This window comes from Aedes albopictus, chromosome 2 (assembly GCF_035046485.1).
Source record: "Aedes albopictus strain Foshan chromosome 2, AalbF5, whole genome shotgun sequence".
NCBI lineage: Eukaryota > Metazoa > Arthropoda > Insecta > Diptera > Culicidae > Aedes > Aedes albopictus.
This window is the reverse complement of record NC_085137.1, coordinates 342,342,623-342,366,244: the sequence shown is the minus strand read 5'-3', so window position 1 is coordinate 342,366,244 and position 23,622 is coordinate 342,342,623. Positions and strand designations below refer to the sequence as shown.

Genomic DNA, 23,622 nt, shown 5'->3' with positions numbered 1-23,622 from the left:
TTTAAATTAAAATTTGCAAGTTGCACAGGATATTCATTAGTGTTTATAATTTTAGCATAAGGTGCGGAACTATTCACAATGGCGTTGGCACAAAACACGCCTGGTGCAAGCTCAGCGGAATTAATTATGACATCTCCATGAACATTAAAATTGTTTATCAATCTAAATACTTCGGATCTAGCTGGTATCCACGCAGACCCATTTAGATTATTGCAAATTGGGATTTCAAGTCGGATGTTATTTACGTATGCTGCTAAAATCCACGTATCGTAATTTATTTCACATCGGTATGTAGTAAGGAAATCTCTTCCCAGTATACCGTCAGTTGGTATCGGGAAATCGTCTTCTATCAGATGAAACAGGCTATTCACAGCTGTATTTTGTATATAAGAAAAACAATTGATTGTTCCTCTGCAAGTAGCTTCACCGGGTGTTATTCCGCGTAAAACGCAAGTATTATTTTGATTAATTGATATTGGACGTGAGATACATCGTGTTTTCAATAATGAAATGTCTGCTCCTGAATCTACCAGGAACGAACAGTTTTTATTAGATACGCTAATTGGCACATTAATGAAATTGGAGGCAGCTACATTGATTGTGTATACTGCCCTACTGTTCCAAAAAAAGGTTGATTTGGTTGAGTCATATTCGGTGGTTGTACTGTATTAGCGTTTGCGAAATGCTGACCTTGGCTTTGCACGCCCGGGGGCGGATTGGGAAAAACGTTTTGCATTGGTGAGCTCGATTGATTGTCAGCAAAATATATTCTGTTAAATTGTCGCGGATAACCGCGTGCATGACCACGGTTGTCTGTTCGGTAACGGTAGTTGTTGTTATTTGGGAACGGTCTACTTTGATTGTTATTAAAACGTATCGGGTATGATCCGTAACGCTGATTACTTTGATGGGAACCACGAGGAGCAACATTATAGTTCCCTCGGTTCTGAGTTTGTCGTTTTTGCATGATTCTTTTTGAATTTACGTGGAATACACGATTCATGCTGTTACTGGACTCGACACTATCCGGTAGCTCATTTACTTTCTGGATTGCCTCTTCGATTGTCGAAAATGTTCCTGCTTGCAGTATTATTTTTTCTGTCTCGTTAGATGTACTGTTAATCAAAGTTTCCAAACCTGCTTTGGTGGCTAACTTTTTAGCGGTCGCGTGAGGAACATTCTCTCTCACGTAAATATTGGTAAGCTTATTGCAAAGAATTTCCACTTCTTGACAATATTGTTGTTTTGACAATCCGCGTTTGACTGATTTAATTTTTGCCAATATCTGTTCTGCAGTAGTTTTACTTTCACAGGCAGATTTGATGAGATCAATCATCGCATCAATAGTAGTCCCTTGGATATTGTTAGGTAATGCATCTCGGGCTTTACCTGAAATTCTCGTTAAAAGGAATAGCTTTAACGTTTCGTGTTGTGCTTGGGTATACACCTTTTTCAAAAATTTTACACCGTCAATGAAAGCGGAAAGTTTTTCGGCATCGCCGTCGAATGGCATCAAGACCGATGCAGCTAGCTTGGCATCAAAAGGATTTTCGGTGGCCATTTCCACTTGTTTTAAATTATTAATTTTGGTTACTTTCCTAACTCGGACACTTTCTTTAATATATTCTATTGCGTTTCTTGATTGTCTAGTAAAAGTAAAAAATTCTTTATCTGGAATTTCGTCTTGGTTTTCTAAAAGAAGCTCATCTATTTCAGCGAATAAAATGATAGCCTTATTAAAATGTGCGTCAAGAGTATTACTGGAAATGTTTTGATTTATAGATTTTCTAAAATGCTGTTCTATTTTTAGTAGAATTCCTACTTTTTCAATAATGACCCTTTTCGGCATAACATTAGGAGATTTATAAAGATTTGTTCTACTTATCGTTTACTGCCAGTGTCCATCGCCACCTGTTGTTTCGCTGCATGTGCTGGTTCTGGAAGAGCGGCGGTTTCAGCTGACATCGGCATAAGTCTGCTCTTGGTCAATGCTACCTTTCCGATGCTTCTCGAGCGGTTTGACACACACGCATTGCACTATGTTCGGGTTCTGGTTGTGTAAATGTTCAACATCGTAAGATGTGAATGTCACTAAATTCTTCCTTTAGGAATACCCACAGAAGGTATCCCACTATTAATGATGTTAGCAAAATTGCTACGCTTAGCCAGATCTTCATCTTTTCACTCATTTCGTCTTATGTTGTCAGTTCACTTAAATCGTTCTTCTTCACTCTTCACTAATTTGACTCCCTCTATGTTTAGCGTCTAAATGTTCGCGTACTTTTGTCCACTGTCTGTTCTTGTTCTTCGATTAATGCGCTGGTGCCGTAGATGTGGTGACGTTATTTAGGCTTATTGCCCGATCAACGACCCTTTGATTTTTGATTCGCTCGTACTTGACGATGAGTCGATACACTAGGAACAAGGTGGCTACACATATCACCGTTAGTAGAATGTATGCGATTAATTCTACCGATTTGGCGGTTTTTTCACTATGCACTTTTTCTTTTACGTTGCTGGCGTTGATGATACTCACGATCTGCTCGTGAGTCACCGGTTTCGGGGTTGACGATTCGTTTCCCATAGCTTAAGCTGCACTTTGACGGTTATTATTTTTGGACGACTTTTGCACTTCTGTCGCATGGATTTTATACGAAGGCGCACTTTAATCACTTATCTCTCGTCACGGTCAGCCATGAGGCATGTCGGACTTCGGATACAGAGATATATATTCACAACGCGACTACTCGAAGTGGAGTTACGAATAGGAATGAATTTTATTTTACTTGACACTTAAGAACTAAGTTTTGAGTACAGCAGAAAATAGGAAGTAGGTAGGTTAAACAAGAATGGCAGAACGACGCGCTAGAGTTGTTTGGTAAACTACTCGAGTCTTGCATATGCGTGTAATTTATTGCGCGCATATGGAAGCACTTTAAGAAGGTTATGGAAACAAGGAAAAGGTTTCGTTACTGACTGCATGTTTTGGTAGGCAAAGAATTTGGATGGAGGTTTCGGGTTTTTTGTGTCACGCTGAGAAAGTGTTTAATTTATGACGGAAAGTTATATTGTTTTATGATAAAGTCCGAGAAATGTTGAAACGAGATTTATGAGATTTGTGGGAGAACTGTGCCACGACAACTTCAAACTCGTGTCGGTTGTCGTGGCGTTCGACCGCATCTTGGGCAGTCTTCAGATCACGGCACTTCACATGCGCGCAGTTTTGCGCGTGGTTCATCTGCAAACGCAGCACTTGGTCCACGGTGAGACCGATTGTCTCATGGATGAAGGCATGGATTTCCTCAAAAGAGGGACGTTTGGGAAAGTTCGATAAGTCTACCTTGAAGGTATTTTCACGGGCACGCACGGTGGTCATGGTTGCTAACGCGGTGGATAGCACAAGAGTTATAGTCGTCAGAAAGACTGACGCAATAAACGTTCTCCACACCGCAGTGGGAGACACAGCACAAAGCGAAAAAGCGATACGAAGCGAGATTGAAAACACGTCTGGTCGTAGCGAGAGCTTGAACCTAACTCACTTCTGGAGGAGTTCTTTAAGGATTTTCTGAAGAAATTCTTGAAGCATTTCCTTGAGGTATTTCCAAAATGAATTCTGGGAGGAATTTCTGGAAAAATTTCAGAAGAAATTTTTTGACGAATTCCTGGAGTAATTCAAAGAGAAATTATGGGAATTCTTGGATTGTTTCCGGGAGGAATTCTTGCCGGCTTTCCTGGAGTAGTTCCTGGAGTAATTCTTGGAGGAATCCCGTAAGTATTTCCTTGTAGAATTCCTGGAGAATTTTTTTGAGAACTGGCTGAAGTAGTTGCTGAAAGAATTCCCGTAGGAATCCCTGAAGTCATTTCTGAAGCAATTCGTGGAGGAATTCCTAGAGTTATTCCTGAAGCAATTCTTGGAGTAATTCATGGAGTATATCCTGGAAGACTTTATGGAAAAATTCCTGAAAGAATTCTTGGAGGAATTTTCGAAGGAATTCCTGGAGGAATTTCTGGAAAAGTTCGCGGATGAATTCCTGGAGTAATTCCCGGTGAAATTAATGGAGGAATTCCTGGAGTATTTTCTGTAGGAATTCCTGGAGGAATGCCTGGAGGAATTTCTGGTGAATATTCTGTAGGAATTCCTGGGGGAATCCCTAGAAAATGTATTAAAGGAATCACTGGCGAAATTTCTGGACGAAAGAAATCACTGGCGAAATTCTTAGAGGAATTCCTGGAGTGTTTTCTGAAGGAATGTCTGGAGGAATTTCTGGAGGAATCCATTGAAGATTTATTAAAGGAATCACTGGCGAAATTTCTGGACGATTTCCTGGAGGAAATACAGGAAGGAATTGTGAAGGAATCTCTAAAGAATTTTCTGGAGCATTTACTGGAGAAATTTATGAAGGAATCACTGGAGGAATTCCTGGAAAAAAATTGGAGGACATCTTGCAGTAGTTTCTGGATAAACATCTGTAAGAATCCTGTAGGAATACCTGGAGTAACTTACGGAGAAATTCTTGGAGTTATGCCTGGAGTATTTCCAAGAAGACTTCCTGGAAAAATACCTGATGGAATTTCTGGAGGTATTCCTTGAGAAATTTTCGGTGGAATTCTTGGAGGAACTCCTGGAGTAGTACCTGAAGTAATTTCTGGAGGAATTCATGGAATAATTTATGGAGAAATTCATGAAGTAATTCTTGAAGAAATGCCTGGAGTACTTTCTGGAGAATTTTTTGAAAAAAACCCTGTAGAAATTCCTGTGAGGAATTACTGAAGGAATTTCAGGAGGAATTACTGAAGGAATTTCTAGAGGAATTTCTTGATGATTTCCTGGGATGAATTTCTTGATGATTTCCTGGGAGAAATTCTGGAAGGAATTCTAGGAGGAATTTCTGGTGGGATTCCAGGAGGAATCCCTGCAGGATTTCTTGGTAGAATTTCGGGATGAATTCCTGCAGGAACTCATGGAGGAATAACTGGAAGAATTCTTGGGGGACACCGTGGAAATAATCTAGAGGAATCGTCAGAGGAATTCTTAAAGAAAGTCTTGAAGCAATTTATTGAAAAATTGTCTTGTGAAATCCCTGGAAGAATTCCTGATGAAATCCCTCCCACAATTCCTGAAGAGAAATTCCTGTAGGAATTTCGAAATGAATTTCTGGAGTTATTCCTGGAAGAACTACTGGAAGAATTTTTAGTTGACATCGTGGAGGATTTTTTGGAGGAATCCCTTGAGGAAGTCCTGGTGGTATTAATGCAGGAATTTCTGGAGAAATCCCTTGAGTCCTTCAATAATTTTCGGGAAAAATCCTGAAGAGAAGCATGCATTATTGCTGGAGAACTCCTGCATTAATTTCCAGAGTTATAATGGAGAAATTCCCAGTAAAATCCTAGGGTGGTTCTACGACAAATGCTGGAGGAACTCTTGGGCTAATTCTAAAGAAATTCCCTTGGTATTTTTTGGGGGTGCCCTGGAGGAATGCCTGGGGAGCTCCTGGACTCACTCTCAGGAACTTCAGGAGGGCTTCCCGTTGAACTGAAAATAAATAAACTGTGGGAAGCTACTCCTGGAGGAATTTCTGGAGAAAAATTCTAAACCAGTTCTTGAAAGTATCCCAGAAGAAATTTTAGTAGAACTCAAGGACAAAAACCCAGACGGAGTAGCTGGAGAAATACCAGGAAGGACTCCTAGAAGAATCTCATTAGAGGTTTTCCAGAAAGAACTACGGGAGAGTTCCAGAAAGCACTCCAAGGGAAATCATAAAAAAAAAGCTGGAGGAATCCCAGATTCCTGTAGAAATTACAGAAGAAAGTTCTGGATGAATGTACATCAAACACACTGGAGAAAGTGCGCAGAAACAAAAACAAAAATAAATGACAACCGCTTCATACTGTGCGTGCGTTCGCGCAACATAAATTGCTGGTGCGCAGGCGCTATGACCATTGTGTGCAGTGAGAACGAAGCGACAAAAGCCCTATGGGGCTGTTCATAAACCACGTAGACCAAAATTTGTCCATCTCAGACCCCCCCCCTCCCCCCTCGTAGACTTTTGTCCATACAAAATTTTTGAAATTTGTATGGAGCGTAGACTTCGTCCAGACCCCCCCCCCCCCTCCCCCCAAAAAGTCTACGACGTTTATGAACAGCCCCTATCGAGTCTCGGCCGCGGCCCCGGCCCGGACCCAGTCTCGGCCCGTAGGTTTGAATATCCCTTAAAACGGTGCCACCCAGCGGTATGATCTCGCTAAATTCCACCAGTGAGTGAGTTTGGGTGTATGGCATCTAGGCAAATTGAATCTTTACCCAAAGAAAAGGATGCCTTGAGATTGATTCATAAACATTGCGCGCAATTTGCCGTTCACTGTTGGCTCTGTCAAACGATGACCGCCGCCGCGACGCTGGACTTCGTTGCCATGCGCACGACGACCAACAGCAAGCAAACGTGTAGGGTTGCCAGAGAGTATTGCAATAAAAACATTGATTTATTTCACATAATTTTGAATTCAAGATTGTGACAAAACTATGAAAGATACAATGTTGCACCAAAGGACAGTTTGGTAGCGTATCAAAAAATTAATGTTTTGTAGAAGAACATTTCTCACATTTATCACGTTTTTCATGAGTAAACTATCAAAAAAGGTGAAAAGGGTGTACATTTTTGGGCACTTTTTACATAAAAGTCAAAATTTCTGCACTTAAATGACTTTTTATCAATTACCTGTCCAAAGAGCATTAAAAGATAAAGCTTTAAGCTTTCTATCCATGCGCTAAGATTGATTATACGGTTCATAGTTTCTGAGTTAGAGATGTTTAAAGATGGGGTAATTTAATAACACTAATTTTTGAATAACTCACTTAGCAGTGATTTCCGGACCTACCTGTAGAACATTTTTTTGCTGCAAATATGATCTACTTTCACCTCCTTTCGGGTGTAACACGAATTACCAGTCACCCTGTATATATAAATGCAGTGGCATACGTGGGACCGCGCATAACTTGCGAACGAAACGTCTGATTTGGGTCATCTTTGTTTTGTTCTGTTAGTTTTCACCCAAGGAAGGTTTATGAACCGAAAAACAAATAACGAAATATTGAAATTAATGAAAATTGATGTTTGATTCATTTTGAACGGAACTTGAACTTGAAAGTTGGATTCGGAACGTCAAAAAACGCAGTAGGCAAAACAGAGTTTGCCGGGGACAGCTAGTATATATATATATGTGTCTTAGAGCCAATTTCAAACATGTTCTTTCTATTTTTTTCCGAACATACTAAATATTTTTGGTTCATCTTCTGAATTAGAATACCTGTTTGCCTTTACTTTGTCGCCAGGAATAGGCAAAAAACTATGGAATTTCTGAGTGCCTGGTATTGTTTTGGCGTTATTATATATTTTTTCGAGATTTTCTGACATTTTAATGTACTGTTCAGTGGATACGTAACAGAAATTTAATTTAGTTATATTTTTATCTGTCTGTACAACTGCCCAGTTATATAACTCTCGTGGAGTTGTTATGGTATTTCCATAATCTCGAGCAAGACTTGCTCTCTTTGCCATTCGCTTGAGAGTGCCACCAATAGCATCACATGGACCTTTACCGTGGGACGTTGCAAAAAAATGCCATTCTGCTCTTAATGCATGCTTTGACTGGAATCTACATAGACTAGCAAAGTTCTTCTTATTTTTGTATTGTGATGCTGCCCCATCAGACATAAAATAAATTTTAGAAAAGTTCGTTAATTGTTTCATAAAATCTATCATTTTTGAGATGAACAACTGGACCGCAACTGTATCGTGAGCCATTACTTCCGATATGATAATGAAGCTAACATTTACAAGTTTATTATCTTTCATATAGTAAATTTCAAATGGGTGTATTGTTGCTTGCGAGTTGTTCCAATGATATCCTTGAGCAGCGTTTTGAATTATGAATGAATAGTTTTCAGAGAAATCACAAATCGCAAGAATTTCATCATCCTTTAATGTATTTTTTTTATTTCTGAGAAATGATGATTGTTGTTTATGAATAAAGTCGTGTGTTATAAGTTTGTCAATTTTATCAACAAGATACGGAACAAATTCATCAACAGGTTTAATAATCGTTTCTAAATTACAGCGATCAGTATTCAACCACTGCTGAAATATAATCTCTTCTTTGTCATTTGATTCTAATATCAATGTAAGTTCCTCTTCAATGTGTTCATTACAAGCACACTTTTCACAAGCACGGAAAAAGCAATTATCTGTTCTGGTGGAAATATCGCAAAGCATTTTTTGTATTATTTCATCTTGTGACACAATTCTTATACTGTTGAACATTAAATTTACATTTTCATGAATAGTACATATGCATACATTATGTATACCAGTAGAATCAAGTAAAATACAATGCTTTGGTCGCAACTGTGTAAATACTGTGAAACTAATATTCACAGTTTTGTACATATCTACAAAAATCATATAAGCCTCTTTGAGTGACATCATCAAAAGTCGTTTTTGAACTTGTTGTTTTTTTTCCATTTCGAACCTCAGAAACAAAATCATTTGTTCCTGGCATTGGCCTGCTGATATCATTATCATCAAAAAATTCTCTTACTATTTGTTTTGTATCGTCATCAATACCATGCCCCCTTCTTTTTTCGGTGGTACCCTGTTCATAAACAAGATCCTTCACCTGCCTCGCCATATACATTGGTGCGTTAAACTCTCTTGTGATTTTATTTACCGACCAAGACTTAGGAAGTACAGATAGTATTTTAATCTGTTCGCTTCTGTCAGTTGTAGGGTGATTGAACTTATCCTTTAACTGCATAATTATCTCGTCATACGCCTCCACTTTGCCAACAACTCAATGTTTCAGCAATGGTATTAAACTTCTCAATATTATGGGGACCCTGTAGTTGATCTGTTGACGGAATAGACTCCAATGATGGAATAGATGGTACCATATCTGTAAGATAAAAGTTAAGGTTAACAATATAATAATGAATGCAGTGGAAAGTTAATGATAGTTATTTATGCAACGAGTTGCAAAAATGATTTTTTTTCGCACAAGTAGTACATTTATCCAACGAGGCTTGCCGGTTGGATAATTACGAAGAATACTGAAAAATGTAGTTTTGCAACGATCTGCAAAATGAGTTATATAAAAGAAGCTAACACGTTGAAGGCTTACTTACCCAGCTCATGTTCGACTTGTTGACCACTCGTTGACGGTTCTGGTTCTGGAACATCATGATGTTGCTGCCCACTAAATGATGGTTGCATAGTTTCGTCGTTTCCATCCGATCGGCGTTTTTTCGTATTCGGGATTCTGTTGTGACTTATCAATCCACGACATGACTCACAAATACTCATCGATTCGTCGATTTCATGTGTATATCCCATGGAATGAATTTTATCTATTATGCTTTTGGTCGAAATACAAAGTGACCGAACGTGCGAAAATTGATTTTTAACCTACTTAGAAATGTCGCAACTCAATTTGGATTAGTGCATATTGTTGCTCTTAATTAGCTTAATGATGCGCAACAGAAAAAATAGATTCAAATTTACTTCGCAGCTGCAACTTCGCATGTGCTTCTAGCGACGACTTCGATTTGGTGGTGCGACGATAATATCAATCTTAATGACATGCCCCGTAGATTATGACGGTTGCACTTTGGATTGTTTATTTTTGCACTGCACTTGAATTTGTTGAATTTTGATTTATACGATTGATCCATTACTTTTCAGAACTGCCTTTAATAACCAAAGAGAAGTAACACGTTGAATGATACCGATTCATTTTCTTGTTTTGTTCATATTTGCTTTAGGTACAACTCTTGATTTGTTTTTTTTTCCGATTAGGTAGTTCGAATCTAATAAATAGCCTTACCTAATATTAGGTAAAAACTAAAGACACTATATGCAAAGACACGAAATGTTCCAATTGGAATTCCAAATTTGCTGTCAATGTTATTCCAATCGAGCAGGAGACCTGTCAAACGCGCTTTAAAAGCATTGCTCGACAGCATCATCGTCATGACGCGACAATCATCATCAACAGCAACAATCATCAGATTTCGTGTCTTTAGCATACAGTGTCTTTAGTAAAAACATGGGGTAGAAACGTTCGGGTAGAAATTACAGCAGCACGTATGAAATGCGTGTTCTAATTGTATATTGTTTCGTACTTCTAGAGTGCTGCTGCGTGAATAAGGGTGCATTGCATTGTCGCATATGACACAATAAGTTTCATTGCATTTTGAGATTACTAGATAACCTTCACTGGTTTAGTTTGTTTTTAAAAAAAGACACTGAAAAAATAATAATTTGGACATGAAAAAGTTTTTGTTAGAAAAACTTTTTTTCCTTAAAAGTGCCCATCTTGTGATGTATGGACGGTTGGTAGGGAATATAATTACCTGTCTTGAGACAAAATTTCATCAAAATCAAAAATGGTGTTTTTTTTTTAAATCAACTTTGAATTTTTAGAAATGATTTTTTTCAGTGTAGGGCTCATTTTGGATTTTTTTCAGTATTTTTTTCTTAAAATTTGACTTATTTTGTGATAATCACTCATACAACACTTTTTTGTAGGAGTAGTCATTTTTAAAAAATCCATAAAAAAAGTTTGACCCTTTTCGAAAGTCAGTCCAGACAAATTTTGAAGAAACTAAGTATGCAAAGTGGCTTATCTAGTCTTGGTGTACATACCTAGAAAGTTTCATTGTAATCTGAGAGGGTGCTGCCAACTCCGAATACGATTTGGGGCGAAATTCGTCGGCAACGAATGGGAAATAAAACAAAACACCGGAAAATGTCAACATTCGGGGGGGGAGAAGAGAACGGGACGACCGAAAATGAACAAAACGTTCATTCGTGACGTTACATTGCAAAATTTAATTATGCCATCAGTTTTTTTTATATTGGGCCAATAAATTCACGTGGAGTTGAATTCATGTAGTATGTCATTTCTTTTCTTTAGTATTTTTTCTTTTTTTTTTTTGTAACAGTGGATCAATCTATCAAACCAATGTGTCTTCCGACAAAGCTAGAAAATGGCGTGCCAAATATAGCATTTTGGAAACGGGAGGTCAACCATCCCAAGCTTAGACAGTTTTACAATCTAACATTGGCAACTGCGTTGGACCAGATTCGTGAAGGACACTTACCAAGGATGGATTTGCGGAACGTTGATAAGGACAACGAGAGGCTGGGAGGTTCACCCTGGTTGTATACGGTCGCCGCTCCATCTGGATCACACGTGTATCTGAGAGCATTAGAGAAATGCCCAATCGAGGGATGTGGACACGCACGTGGTGCTAGTTTTATTGACATACTGAGCTATGTTGAAAGGATCAGAGATAATCTGAAAGATTACATTGGCAATGAATGGAAATACCCACCACTAGATATTGATATCAAAAAGAATCAAACGAATGCTTAAACACTACAATGACGTTTTCAATAAACAGCGTAGACTCAATTTTGAGATCTCAACCACCAACATCCTCCCGTCACTCGTCGCTAGAATAATTTGATTTACAGACTTTTTATTTATTTTTTTTTTATTTGAATACTTTAGCCAGACATTCTTCTAGATCCAACGCATTTTAAGCGGTCTTCTCACTTCACCGGGCCGAGACCGTAACGGGCCCCGGCCGTGCCCCGGTCATCGATTTCTTTCTAACAATATCTATGGCGAGCTTCTCACCAGCCCAGCCGGGACCCGACCGAGCCCCGGCACGGTGTGATGTGAAACACGCCATAGTAAATGCATGTAAGAAATTCTTGACCGGGGCACGGCCGGTGCCCGACACGGTCCCGGCCCGGAGAAATAGGAAGAGCCCTTTATAGGCTGCCTAATCTGAAAGTTCGTGAATAATAAAATTCATTTTACTACGGGTATAGGTACAGGGGGTGGCCAAAATGTTTGGGATAGGCAACTTTTTTTCTCTCACAAAAAAGTTCAACATGGTGTAACTTTTCATAGAGTGTATCAGTGGTGCAAATTTGAGCTCAAATGGGTAATCTTTCGTGAAGTTATAATCGATCTGGTAAAACTATATTCTTAAGACTATCAATTTTTGAACTGCCATATCTCGGAGACCAGTGAACCGAATTGAATGAAGTTTTGAGCGATTATCAACAATATAATAGTGCTTGAAAATTCATCAGAATATAGATACTTTTTAAACTTTGAAAAAAGTTATGATAGTTTGATATTTTCACCCATTTAGAGGAAAATAAGTCAAATTTACTATACTGCACAAACATTACTAAATGTGTTCTTCCATCAATCCAAATAGACTCTAATATATCTTTTTATAGTTATCTTATGAACAGAAGCTGAAAATCTTTGGATATCAAAAATAAAATTTTATGACATTGATGTAAAAAAATGCATTTTTTCGAATAAGATCCAAAAAGGGTCAAGCCATCATAACTTTTTTCAACGTTTAAAAAGTACCCATGTTTTAAATGATTTTCAAGCATTAATATATTGTAGATAAAAGATCAAAATTTTATTCAATTCGGTTCACTGGTCTCCGAGATATGACTGCTCAAAAATTAGTAGCCTTAAATTTTTGCGTTTTACCAGAACGGTTATAACTTCGCGAAAGATTAACCAATCGAGCCATTTGTACCAATGATGCACATATGATAGGTTGACAAACAGTCAAAATTTGAGAATATTTGATGCATTCTATGAAAAGTTACAGTGTGTTGAACTTTTTTGTGAGAGAAAAAAAAGTTGCCTATCCCAAACATTTTGGCCATCCCCTGAGGGTACTTTAAAACAAGGTTCTTTTCACTCATCTGGCAACTCAAAAATAAAAGATTTTAATTTAAAAAAATCATAATCAAACAACGAACCTCTAGATTGCTATTCCTGCACTCTTACCAACTGAGCTAATGAAGTTCCACATCGACACGTGCGTTGAAACGCCAATAAAAAAAAGGCGACGTTAAAGTTTGTGGTGGACTATAGGGCACTGCACAGGCCCGTGCATAGAAGTGGCGCCAAGGGAGGGGTTTTTCCCAATTTCGGCAAAAGGTGGCGGAGCGCCTAGTGTATGGAGCATCGGTAATGGAGGGGGTTAAACACCGAAACCCCCCCCCCCCCCCTTCCTTGTGCACGGGCTTGGCACCGCATGAACTTCTCTCCTTCTCCACTCTACAGAAATTTTGTAAACAACAAAGCCAAAAAACGTCAAAATCCCATATAAAATCAAAACAATGCCGTGCCCTATGAACTTGTGCACGAATTTCTGCTGACCTGCATACTCTCACACGAAATTTGACGTTTGAGTGGTGTGGCACCGCTCCAACGTCAAATTTTCTGTGAGGGTAAACAAGCCAGCATAAATTCGTGCAGTGGACCAATTCATACCAGTTCAGATCAATCACGGAAGAGCAACCATCGACATGTAAGTCAGTCTAAGCTAAGCTAAGCTGAACCTTTTTGAAACATCACCGAAAACCCCCTGAAACCCACTGAAAGTCCTTCAAGAATTAAGTGTAAAAGGGAACAAGTGTTTATTGTTAAATGTTTATTTCCTCCTGTAATGTCTTTACTGATTAAACTGACTTGAATAAGAGGTTCGGAGTTTTAGGGTTTAAATAAAAGTTGTTACTTGGTTGGTAGCCGAAGTTGAACATCCGGCACATAGCATTGTATATTCTCAAGAAACCTTTAACAATGAGATAGCTCGATGTGAGCTTTGTTGCTGTCTCTTTCGAACTGTCATTTGACAGGATACATCAGTTCTTCCCATTTTAAGAAAGATCATTAATTAGTTCAGACAATTCCATTCAGAATTCAAGACATGCATTTGGCTTAAACTACGATCAAATTTACTGCAATAATACACTTAAATTGGAAACTATTCAAATAAAACAATTCAGAACACAGTTTATGTGAATCTATTAGTGGTAAATAAAGTCACTGTCAGCCTTCGCCATACGCTTTCTTTTCGAACGCCTCAGAATCGGGTAGTATCGAGGGATGCTTCCGGACAGTTACGCTTTCTGCTTTTCCTCGATTCCAGCGGGACCGAATCCATTTTTTTTAATAATCTTTATTGGTATCTCAATCAATTTTTACATTCTTCAACTTAATCTAGGTGTTCTGTGTATTATAACACACTATCATCCTAATTTGGTAAAATAAATTTAAGCTATTATCGATACTACTTAATAACATATTACATTTCATTTGCTGTAGCAGTTAAGATTTTTTGCAGGCTTTATTTTTCACCTGCGTGTCAGAATAGTTATTTATGCAACAAGTTGAAAAATGATGATTTTTTCAGCACGAGTCATACCTCGGCAAGCCTCGTTGGATAAATGTACGACTCGTGCTGTAAAAATCGTCATTCTGCACCTTGTTGCGTAAACTACTATTTCGAAAACTGCTTAAGAAACGTGGCTTTATACCAGCGAGCGTGGTGATGTGGATTGTTATTTCGATACCAAACCATATCACCAGCCGTCAGATTTTCTATAGAGTCATATGCCACAAAAGTTCAGCCTATTGGACGCAGTGGCTTAATTTCCCCAACAGGGGAGGAGAAAAAAAATCTATAGAGTCATGCAATAACATGTTAGTATTTGTGATGTCATTTGACACCGTGTGGTCATCAATCGGCTGTGGTTTTAAATGGTTTTTATGCTGCTTCCTGGGATTAAGTAAATCCATTATTGTCTTAGGGTAAAATGAAAATATTTTCTCTGACGGAAATTGTCCGTCACTCGTCAAACAACTATTCCTATAGTTTATTAAAAACAAATTGACTTGGTCCTCATTATCTAGCTTTAGCATCTCTGGTTCTAAAAAGTATTTTTTCAAGACTTCCTTAACCGTTCAAACTAAGCGTTCCGCCTGGCCATTGCTGGAGGGGTTGTACGGCGGGCTCTTCAGCACATTAATGCCCTGCTTCCTCAAAAAGTCTCCAAAAGCGTGAGAGTTAAAGGGAGGACCACTATCTGACACTAAAACGTCAGGTAATCCGAAACGGGCGAAAAACGTTACCAGCTTTTTCGAAACCTTACTGCAATCAGTACCTTTTTTCATCCATTCTATTTCAAGCCACTTTGAAAAACTATCAACAATAAGCAGAAATGTGTGATGATTGAAATGAAAAAAAAAAATCGATATGTATCCTACTAAACGGTTTGCTAGTAGGTATCCAGTAAGATTTCTCCACAGGTTTATTGACAATTGCCATGCTATTACACTCTTCACAGAGCGATACAAATTTTTCAATATCCTTTTTAATTCCAAACCAGTACAGTAAGCTCATGTTGATTTGAAAATACATCAGTGTAACGCTTCCCCGGACTCTCCGGCCAACCATTTTTCATGTAAGATATTATTTTCTGCAAAAATTCGTCCGATTTTGTCACCTTGTCCACCACTTTATTTACAATCGATTGGGAAATCTTTGCTGAAATTTATACTTCTAACGTGTTCAACGTCAAACTCATTTGGTACTGACTGCTCTAAAGGAAACCTCGAACAAAAATCCGCGTTTCCCATTTTGGATGATGGCCTGTATTGAATAGTAAAATCATAAATTGACAGTTCTAAAATATACCTTTGAAGCCTGGTTACATATATAGAATGATTACCTATCTTGCCGAAGATCCCAACTAATGGTGTATGGTCTGTATAAACCGTAAACTCCTGCCCGTAAAGGTACTTATTGAATTTTTTTTATAGTGCAAACTAGAGCTAATGCCTCCAAATGGAGAATTGGGTACGCTTTTTGGGCATTGTTTAATGTAAACGAGGTAAAACTAATAGGCTTCTCCACATTATCAACCACATGAGCAATTACGCCCCCTAAACCATACCCCGAAGCATCAGATACAACAACTAAGTGAAGTGTATTTATTGAAACTGGTCTACGTTTGATTGACGACAATAAATAAATAAAGGCTTTTTTGGATCGTAAAACTCTAAGAACTGTGCACTCAATGAGGCTCGCTTGCTGTCTTGAAATGCTTTATTGCAATTGTTATCCCAAATAAATTTCACTCCATTTTTCAATCTATCTATATATATAAAAATGCAATGGCATACGTGGGACCGCGCATAACTCACAAACGGAACAACAGATTCGGGTCATTTTGGTTTTGTTCTGTTAGTTTTTACCCAAGGAAGGTTTATGAGGCAAAAAACATGAAGAAATTGAGAGTTTTTGAAAATAGATTTTTCATGCAGTTTGCGTACGGGGACATGGGCTTGGCAAAATACTTGAAACGTCAAAAAACGCAGTAGGCAAGACAAAGTTTGCCAGGGGCAAGCTAGTAAATTATAAAGATGCGAAAGCTTTGCGGACAAATGTAGGATGAACTTGTTATAATAATTTATCATGCCTAGAAATGATTTCAATTCTGTCGTGTTCTTAGGAGTTTTTGCATTCTGTATGGTAGCAGTTTTGCTTTGGCATGGCAATAAACCCTTTTCCCTCAAAACATGTCCCAAATAATCCAACTGCGTAACAAAAAAAATTACAGTTTTCCCAATTCAGTTTTATATTTGCATTCCGCATTCTTTCAAGTACGAGGTTTAATTTTGCTTTACAATCTTCCATGTTTTTACCAGCAATAAGCACATCGTCCAAATAACAATGAACAAACTCAATATCTCCTAGAACTTGGTCCATGACATTTTGAAAAATTGAAGCGCTAGACGAAGCCCCTTGTGGCAATCTATTATAAGTGTATAAGCCTTTTATCGTGTTAATAGTCATAAAATATTTGGATTTTTCCGTCAAAGCCAATTGGGTATATGCCCCTTCCAAATCTAGTGCACAGAAAACCTTACATCCAACTTAGCGAACAAATCTTGCGCCGTAGGAAGTGGGTACGTATTAGGAACTATAACCTTTTTTATCGACACCTTGCAATCGATCACTAATCTTATTTCATTATTTTTTTTCATTACTATGACCACTGGGGACGCCCACTCACTGGTTTTGATTGGGGTTATTACCTTTTCTTTCTCTAGTCGGTTTAGATAATTCACAACTCTTTCCCTTAATCTGTACGGGACATCGTAAGCCTTCTTAAATATGGGAGCATCCGATTTTAACACCAAGTTGGCCTCAAAACCTTTTATTGGGGACGAAAAATCTGTAACAAACACATCCTTATATTCACGCTTAATATCCTCAACTTCTGCCATTACGTTTTTTTCAATCAAGTTATTGATGGCCAATGCATTAGAAAAAATTGCCGCCATTTAGAGAAAAATACATCCAACCATGTTCTGCCAAATAGAGGAATGAAATGGTGGTATTCAAAACCAAAAGTTTTAATTTTGCCTCAGTTCCATGGAACTTTATTGAAACCATTGCTTTGCCCTCTATTTTCAATTTCTCTCCATTAACCACAATTAACTGTTTATTGCACTTTTCTAAAGGAGTATTAAATGTTGAAAAATAATGGCCTTTACCTATCACAGATACGGACGAGCCGCAATCAGCCTCCATTTCGGCACCAACATTTCAAAAGGGCGAAACTGCTTTAGCAACCAATGCCTTCTCATAAAGTTGTGGACCGTATCTCATCCCTCCCGAGCAATCCACTAGCACAAATAGAAAGATAAAATCCTCCTTATTCGTTTAATGGATGTGAATTGCGTAAGATGAATGATATGCGATGCACAGCTCTGTGAGAAGTAATTGGTTGTAAAAGCAGTTACGCCTTTTTGAAATGTTGATGCCGATTTGCAACTTTTTACCCTCTACCGTTAGGTCTATTAGACAGGGATCACTAATCTTATTTATGGAAGAAACCATCATGGAAGTTAAATCACCTGAGTCTGTGTCGTCACTGTCGCTGTCCGAGTTCTCCGTCCGCATTCGGTTCAGCAGGCCAGCAATGTGTCCATCCGTGCTGGCTTTCTCCTCGTACTCGTCCAGCATGTTAACTGAGTCCCGCGTCATATTTTTCAGTTTAAAGCATTTTCTATTTATGTGTCCCTTTGCTCCACAAAAATTGCAAATCATGTCTGCATAGTTTGGTTTTTGTCTACACTGTCCTGGCCTAAACTTGTCCGTTTCTCTCCAACTCTGGTTCCTGAATCGTCCGGTGTCGTCAGCTCTTCTGGGAAATGGTTTATATCCAAGCCTATCTCTAACCGGAATCCTAGGTGAATTTTCTACTTCCCTTCCATTGTAAGCATCTTTTGCAGCCGGCGTCAGCGAAGCAATTCGACCGAATTGGTCGTCGTCATTGTTGTTTAAATTTCAAGCATTTTTCCCAGCCAACTCCCAGGTTGCTATTATTTTTTCTGCTGAGGCAAGAGTAAGTTTGTCCTCGTTTAGCAGTAGTTCGCGAAGAGATTTCTCACGAACGCCCGCTAAAATGCGATCTCTTATAGCCAGATCCTTAAAATCCCCAAAGGAACAAAACTCAGCTTGTAATTTCACGGATAAAACAAAGTCTTCTACCGTTTCATCAGGCTGTTGGGTGCGGTTGTTAAATTTTAATCTCTGAATTAAATCAGATTCTGTTTTATCTAATCGAGTACGCAGCTTTGCTATCATGTCCTCGTAGGACACATCGGTTAAATTACTCGTTGGGAATAAAAGCTTCAACTCATGATATATTATGGGTCCGCTAATGGTTATGAAATAAGTCCTTTTCTCTTCAAGTGTGACATTATGCAACGAGAAATAAAATTGCAGCCGTTCGACCCACTCTCCGAAGGGCGTACCCTTGCGATATGGTTCTATTGTCGTGGTTACATTGACCTTCGACATCTATCTATCTATCTATATATCTATATATATCTATATCTATATATCTATATCTATATATCTATATATCTATATCTATATATATATATATAAAAATGAATTTCCGTCTGTCTGTCTGTCTGTCTGTCTGTCTGTCTGTCTGTCTGTCTGTCTGTCTGTCTGTCTGTCTGTCTGTCTGACCGCTATGCATTCGGAAATTACTGAACCGATCGGTGTGAAATTTTGTATGTGGGTATGTTTGAGGCCGGGGAAGGTTCTTAGCTTGGTGTGAGAACTCTCCGGTCTCGGAAACGGGTGGCTCCCATACAGATGACTTTCGCGGGGACGTGCCAATGGAGCTGTACGTCAAAAAACACAGTAGGCACGCAGTACGACGTTTGCCGAGAAACGTCGTGCGTGACGTGTCGTGCCAGCAAAAGACTTCCGCCAAAAAACAAACAAACAAAACAGGCAAAACCCGCGTCACAAGACTCCGCACGTGTCGGGAGCCGTTGGGAGAAGGTTCGCCCAATCCGCTGCACCTGGACGGTCAACGTCACGATTTGCGGCCAACATCGCTTTTCAGTAAGTCAATAATCATCGGTCAAAGTTCATTTGATGATAACCGATTTGTAATGACAGGGAGCGTATTCACCAAATTCTCCAAGAGGCGGACCTGACAAGAGAGATCGGGCACGATCGGGTATCCTTGCGAAAAGGCACTGTAAGTTATAACAAAAGGCACTTCAAACTCCAACACTAATTGACGTACTCTTCAGGAATCTAAACCACCCGCGAATAAGCTCCAGATCGAACTACTCGGCGGTTGGTGTATCGCACCAAACAAGCCCCTTCACAGGGTAAAGAAATAATCCACAGTTAGGATGAACAACACTTAACCTAAACACCCCACAGGGCTGAAAACAAACTGCGGCAATTCATCGCACACACGGCGTTAGACATCAAGTCACGCACGGAACCCACGGTGCGAGCGAATCGGCACAACCAGGCGCTTAGGCATAGGCGAATCACTTCATCCGCAGAGCCATCGGGAGTTCTCCAGACGCAGGTCACGAGACGATATCGAGAGTGGCAGCTACGAGAGTTAACGGCCTCGGCGATTCGAGGGAACATATACCCACCGTTCGATGAGGACGATGGCGGAGTGTAAGCTGCCCGGCATATCGCTTGGAGACCACCATTGGTGAGGCACAATGGCACACGGTTGCTGAGGCAGTCACAAGGTCGGTGAGCTACGAATACCTTAAGTTAAGCTATACGAACTAGAGTTAAGAAAAAGTAGGGGAAGGTAGGATCTTTGAAAATAAGAGAAATAAAAAAAATGTAATGACAAATTAAGTTTGGGCTGCAGTTCGTTGATTCTGTCATTCTTGCATCCCTGATTGCAATTAACATTTCAAAAGTGATTGGTCTCGGAACCACCACAATCGATAGGTTTTACGACATACATCTGCTTGAAAGGGACTTTAAAACCATTTTTTTGGCACCGGCTACACAAGAGTATGGCGAAGTTACTGGCGAGGCGATCATAATGTACATCATTTCCAATGGTGATTACGAGCCGCAAGAAGTCCGGACTGATTGCGTTAGCTCATACGTCTCTATGAGTATGACGTATGACATGCCGACATGCGTGTTGCTCGATTAGGCAAGGTTCTTAAGAAGGTTTGTGACCTCTTCCTCTCCGAAACCGATTACAAACGAAATGGAATATTCTACATAATTTGAGAACTATAGAGCTACTAATTTCGGCACTGCTGTCTCGGGGAATTAAAACGAAAGTTTTAAATTTTTCAAACCAACCGTTACCTCCACCAGAAGTGTAGTGCAAAGAAATCAATTGCTTCATTAAGTGAAATTAAGAGAAAAAAAAACAGCTACGACAATCTTATGTCAACCCAAACGAAAAACGAATAGTCAAAATTATTACTAACACGAGTCGAAACGTTGAGAAAAATCTAATACTGTTGTTCTAATTCCCCAGGACTGCAGTGCCGAAATTAGTAGCTCTATAGATCACAACAGTCGGACTCTCTTTATCCGTCACTTGAGAACTAATCAAGCAAGTGGAACCAAATTTTGCATGTGGAACTTTTTGAAGACAAGACATTTTTGTTGCGGTGCGAGACCCCTTCATCAAATATTGCTTCGTTATTTAATAAAAAATCAGAAACCGAAAAAATGAGAAAATGCTTCCAGTTTCGCCTTAAACCAAAATGCCACCAGGCAGAATGATCATCATTCCCGAATTGACACACAGATTGTATTTCCTGATACTTATGCTACTCACTCCATCTAGGATTTTTCCTTCTTTTAATAATATGCTGTTCTTTCAAGTCACACTGGTCAATATTTGATCTCTGATTTTTCATTCTTTTGAAAATAGGTGATTTTGAAGGAGTGGACATTCTAGACAAAAAAACGACATAAGATAATATTTATTCAGACAAGTAAACACAAATTGTGTGTTTCCAGTTAATAAGCATATACTGATAGAAGTTTGAACTTCTTCTTAGTAAAAAAATGTGAAGGTTTCTTAAGACCAGAAATGATCCTATGGTGGTGGGTAAAGGTAAGGAGGGTAAAGGCTCTCATACACATAAAACATGACTTATAAATCAAAAATAAATCAAGTAAATAAAACAAAATTTTTCATGTAGAGGGTGTTGAAGGCAAGGAAAGTTTCAAAGGTTGATGTTCTGCGACCCCTCCTTCATGTCGGCGCAACACCCCGCCATCCTAATGAAACAGAATACAAAGAATGTCTTCATAATATGTGCAAAACGAACTAAATTTGCCATGTGGACATTTTTGAAGGCATGAAATGTCTTTGAGCCCTTCCAGAGGGTAGAGGGGGTTCTTATACAAAAAATATAAAATTTTTGCATAACCAGGAAAAAGTGTACGGCCGACGGCTATTGGGCCGAAGTTCATAGAGCCGAATGAAGAATAGCCCGAATGGACATCAGCCCGAACGTTCATTGAATCCACAGGCAGAATGATCACCATGCCATCTTTGTCACCCAGATTGTACTCCTGCTGCTTATAATGCTCACTCCATCAGAGATGTTACCTTCTTTTTATAATAGGCAGTTCATTCAAGTCAAACTGTTACATTTTCTTTACGGACCAACTGCTAAAATTTACAACATACCTAAATGTTTCCTTCTTTTTATCGAAGGTTTTTATTTCGAGTGGCACTGTTGTGTAGTTTATGGCAGTTGAACTGTTAACTCTATGGTTGATTTGTCCCATTAAGTTACATAGATTAAGAGTTGGTTAGCAACCAAACCACCGAACAGCATAATTTATCTGAGATTTTTCATTCTGTTGAAATAGGCTGTTCTTTAGCAGTGTTATGAAAGAGTGGGCCTTCACATAAAAAATCAAATAAAGATAGACAATAATAAAAAAAAAACAAACTATTTGTTTCTCAGGTAAGAATCATGTTCTAATAGAAGTATGAACTTCTACTTAGAATATTGGATTATGGAAACGGATGGGGACAAATGTACCAAATGGAAGATAACGTACCTCTGAGACGGCCTTTCAATGTATATACAAATGAGTTTACATACCCTTGTATGGCTCAACTAAATAATGAATGAAATGATCAGCAAGATTTTTAAACGGTTCATTTTTTCCTGATGGTGTCTATGCTCCTGTTCATATGTAGAACAAGTTAAGAAAATTAACAAAAAAAATGGAAAACTATGTCGTAGTGCAAAATCTACAATTAAAATGGGCAATACAAGGTTTGCCGGGTCAGCTAGTATTGAAATAAAGTGCAATTGGTAATGGCTAAGCACAAATAATAATATGCCTCTGTAAACATCGAATGAGATCCAATCAGCTCAATTTGAAGGGTAATAAAAATAAAAACTCACCGAATCAATCCAACTTCTCACCACCTGACGGTACGTAGGCCGTCGGATTGTTGTCTCGTAAACGTCGACGTGACCCTTGACGTGACTACTTCCTGCTGAGTGGATCGGTGTCGTTGACTTTGTTGTCGGATCCGTTAGAACGTTCGTTTATTTCTCCGTTTCGTTGGGTAACACACTTATGGCACCGTAGAAAGTCCACTTCCACTTTACTTTAAACCTTGATTTGAATTGAAGAGAATAACACTCTTAGAATTATTCTAATAACTGAAACATAAACTTGAAAAGAATCTTTTGATGATGGCTGTCAAACAAAAGCTTTTGTGTACAATTCTTGTTTATTGTGTTGTTCCCCCTCGTGAAGAATCGAAAAGGCCTTTTCGTTGCTGTATGGTCCACTGCACGAATTTATTCTGGCCTGCTTACTCTCACGCGAAATTTGACGTTTGAGCGGTGTCGGCACCGCTCAAACGTCAAATTTCGCGTGAGAATAAGCAGGCCAGCATAAATTCGTGCAATGGACCATAAAGAATGGCTGACGCTATGAACAAACGAAACAAAAGGTGATGGCACCTAATAGGATGGCGTAAAGTATGCGAAAATAATCGCCAAAAACGCAATTTTGGTGTCGATTTCTATACGTATCGAGCAAATTACACGCAGTTGTAAGCACTCACTATACACCACTCACCGTATTACCCGTTGCTATAGAAATTTACCTGTTACACCAAGTTTTACGCTATGCTCTTCAACTAAATACCTCGTGGCCTCCTTCGCGAATAATGACCTTGTAGCGCCCGCTGCCTCGATGTAAGCTATGTATTGATTTTCGGCTGATTCACTACACCACTGGCGCTGGTACGATATTTGCAGGTCTGCCACAGAAGTTTTCACTATTTGATGCACAATTTGGTGAAAAAAAAAAAATCATCCGCCGCCGCCAAACTGTAATGTCTTTACTGATTAAACTGACTTGAATAA

The 23,622-nt window shown here is 38.9% G+C and overlaps 1 protein-coding gene and 1 long non-coding RNA gene across 2 annotated transcripts in view; both read left to right on the top strand.

The window, feature by feature from the left end:
• Nucleotides 1-11,469, top strand: part of LOC109431745 (uncharacterized) — a 42,124-nt gene extending 30,655 nt beyond the window's left edge. The window contains exon 5 of the mRNA XM_029866080.2: nt 10,997-11,469. Within this exon, the coding sequence (XP_029721940.2) occupies nt 10,997-11,430 (434 nt within the window). The 3' untranslated portion in view covers nt 11,431-11,469. The remainder of the gene's footprint in view (nt 1-10,996) is intronic.
• A 7,373-nt stretch (nt 11,470-18,842) lies between these two features.
• LOC134287213 (uncharacterized) lies at nt 18,843-21,072 on the top strand. Its single transcript, XR_009997124.1, has 3 exons — nt 18,843-19,321; nt 19,379-19,460; nt 19,516-21,072. It is a non-coding gene; the product is annotated as an uncharacterized LOC134287213 (long non-coding RNA).
• Nucleotides 21,073-23,622: the final 2,550 nt, after the last annotated feature.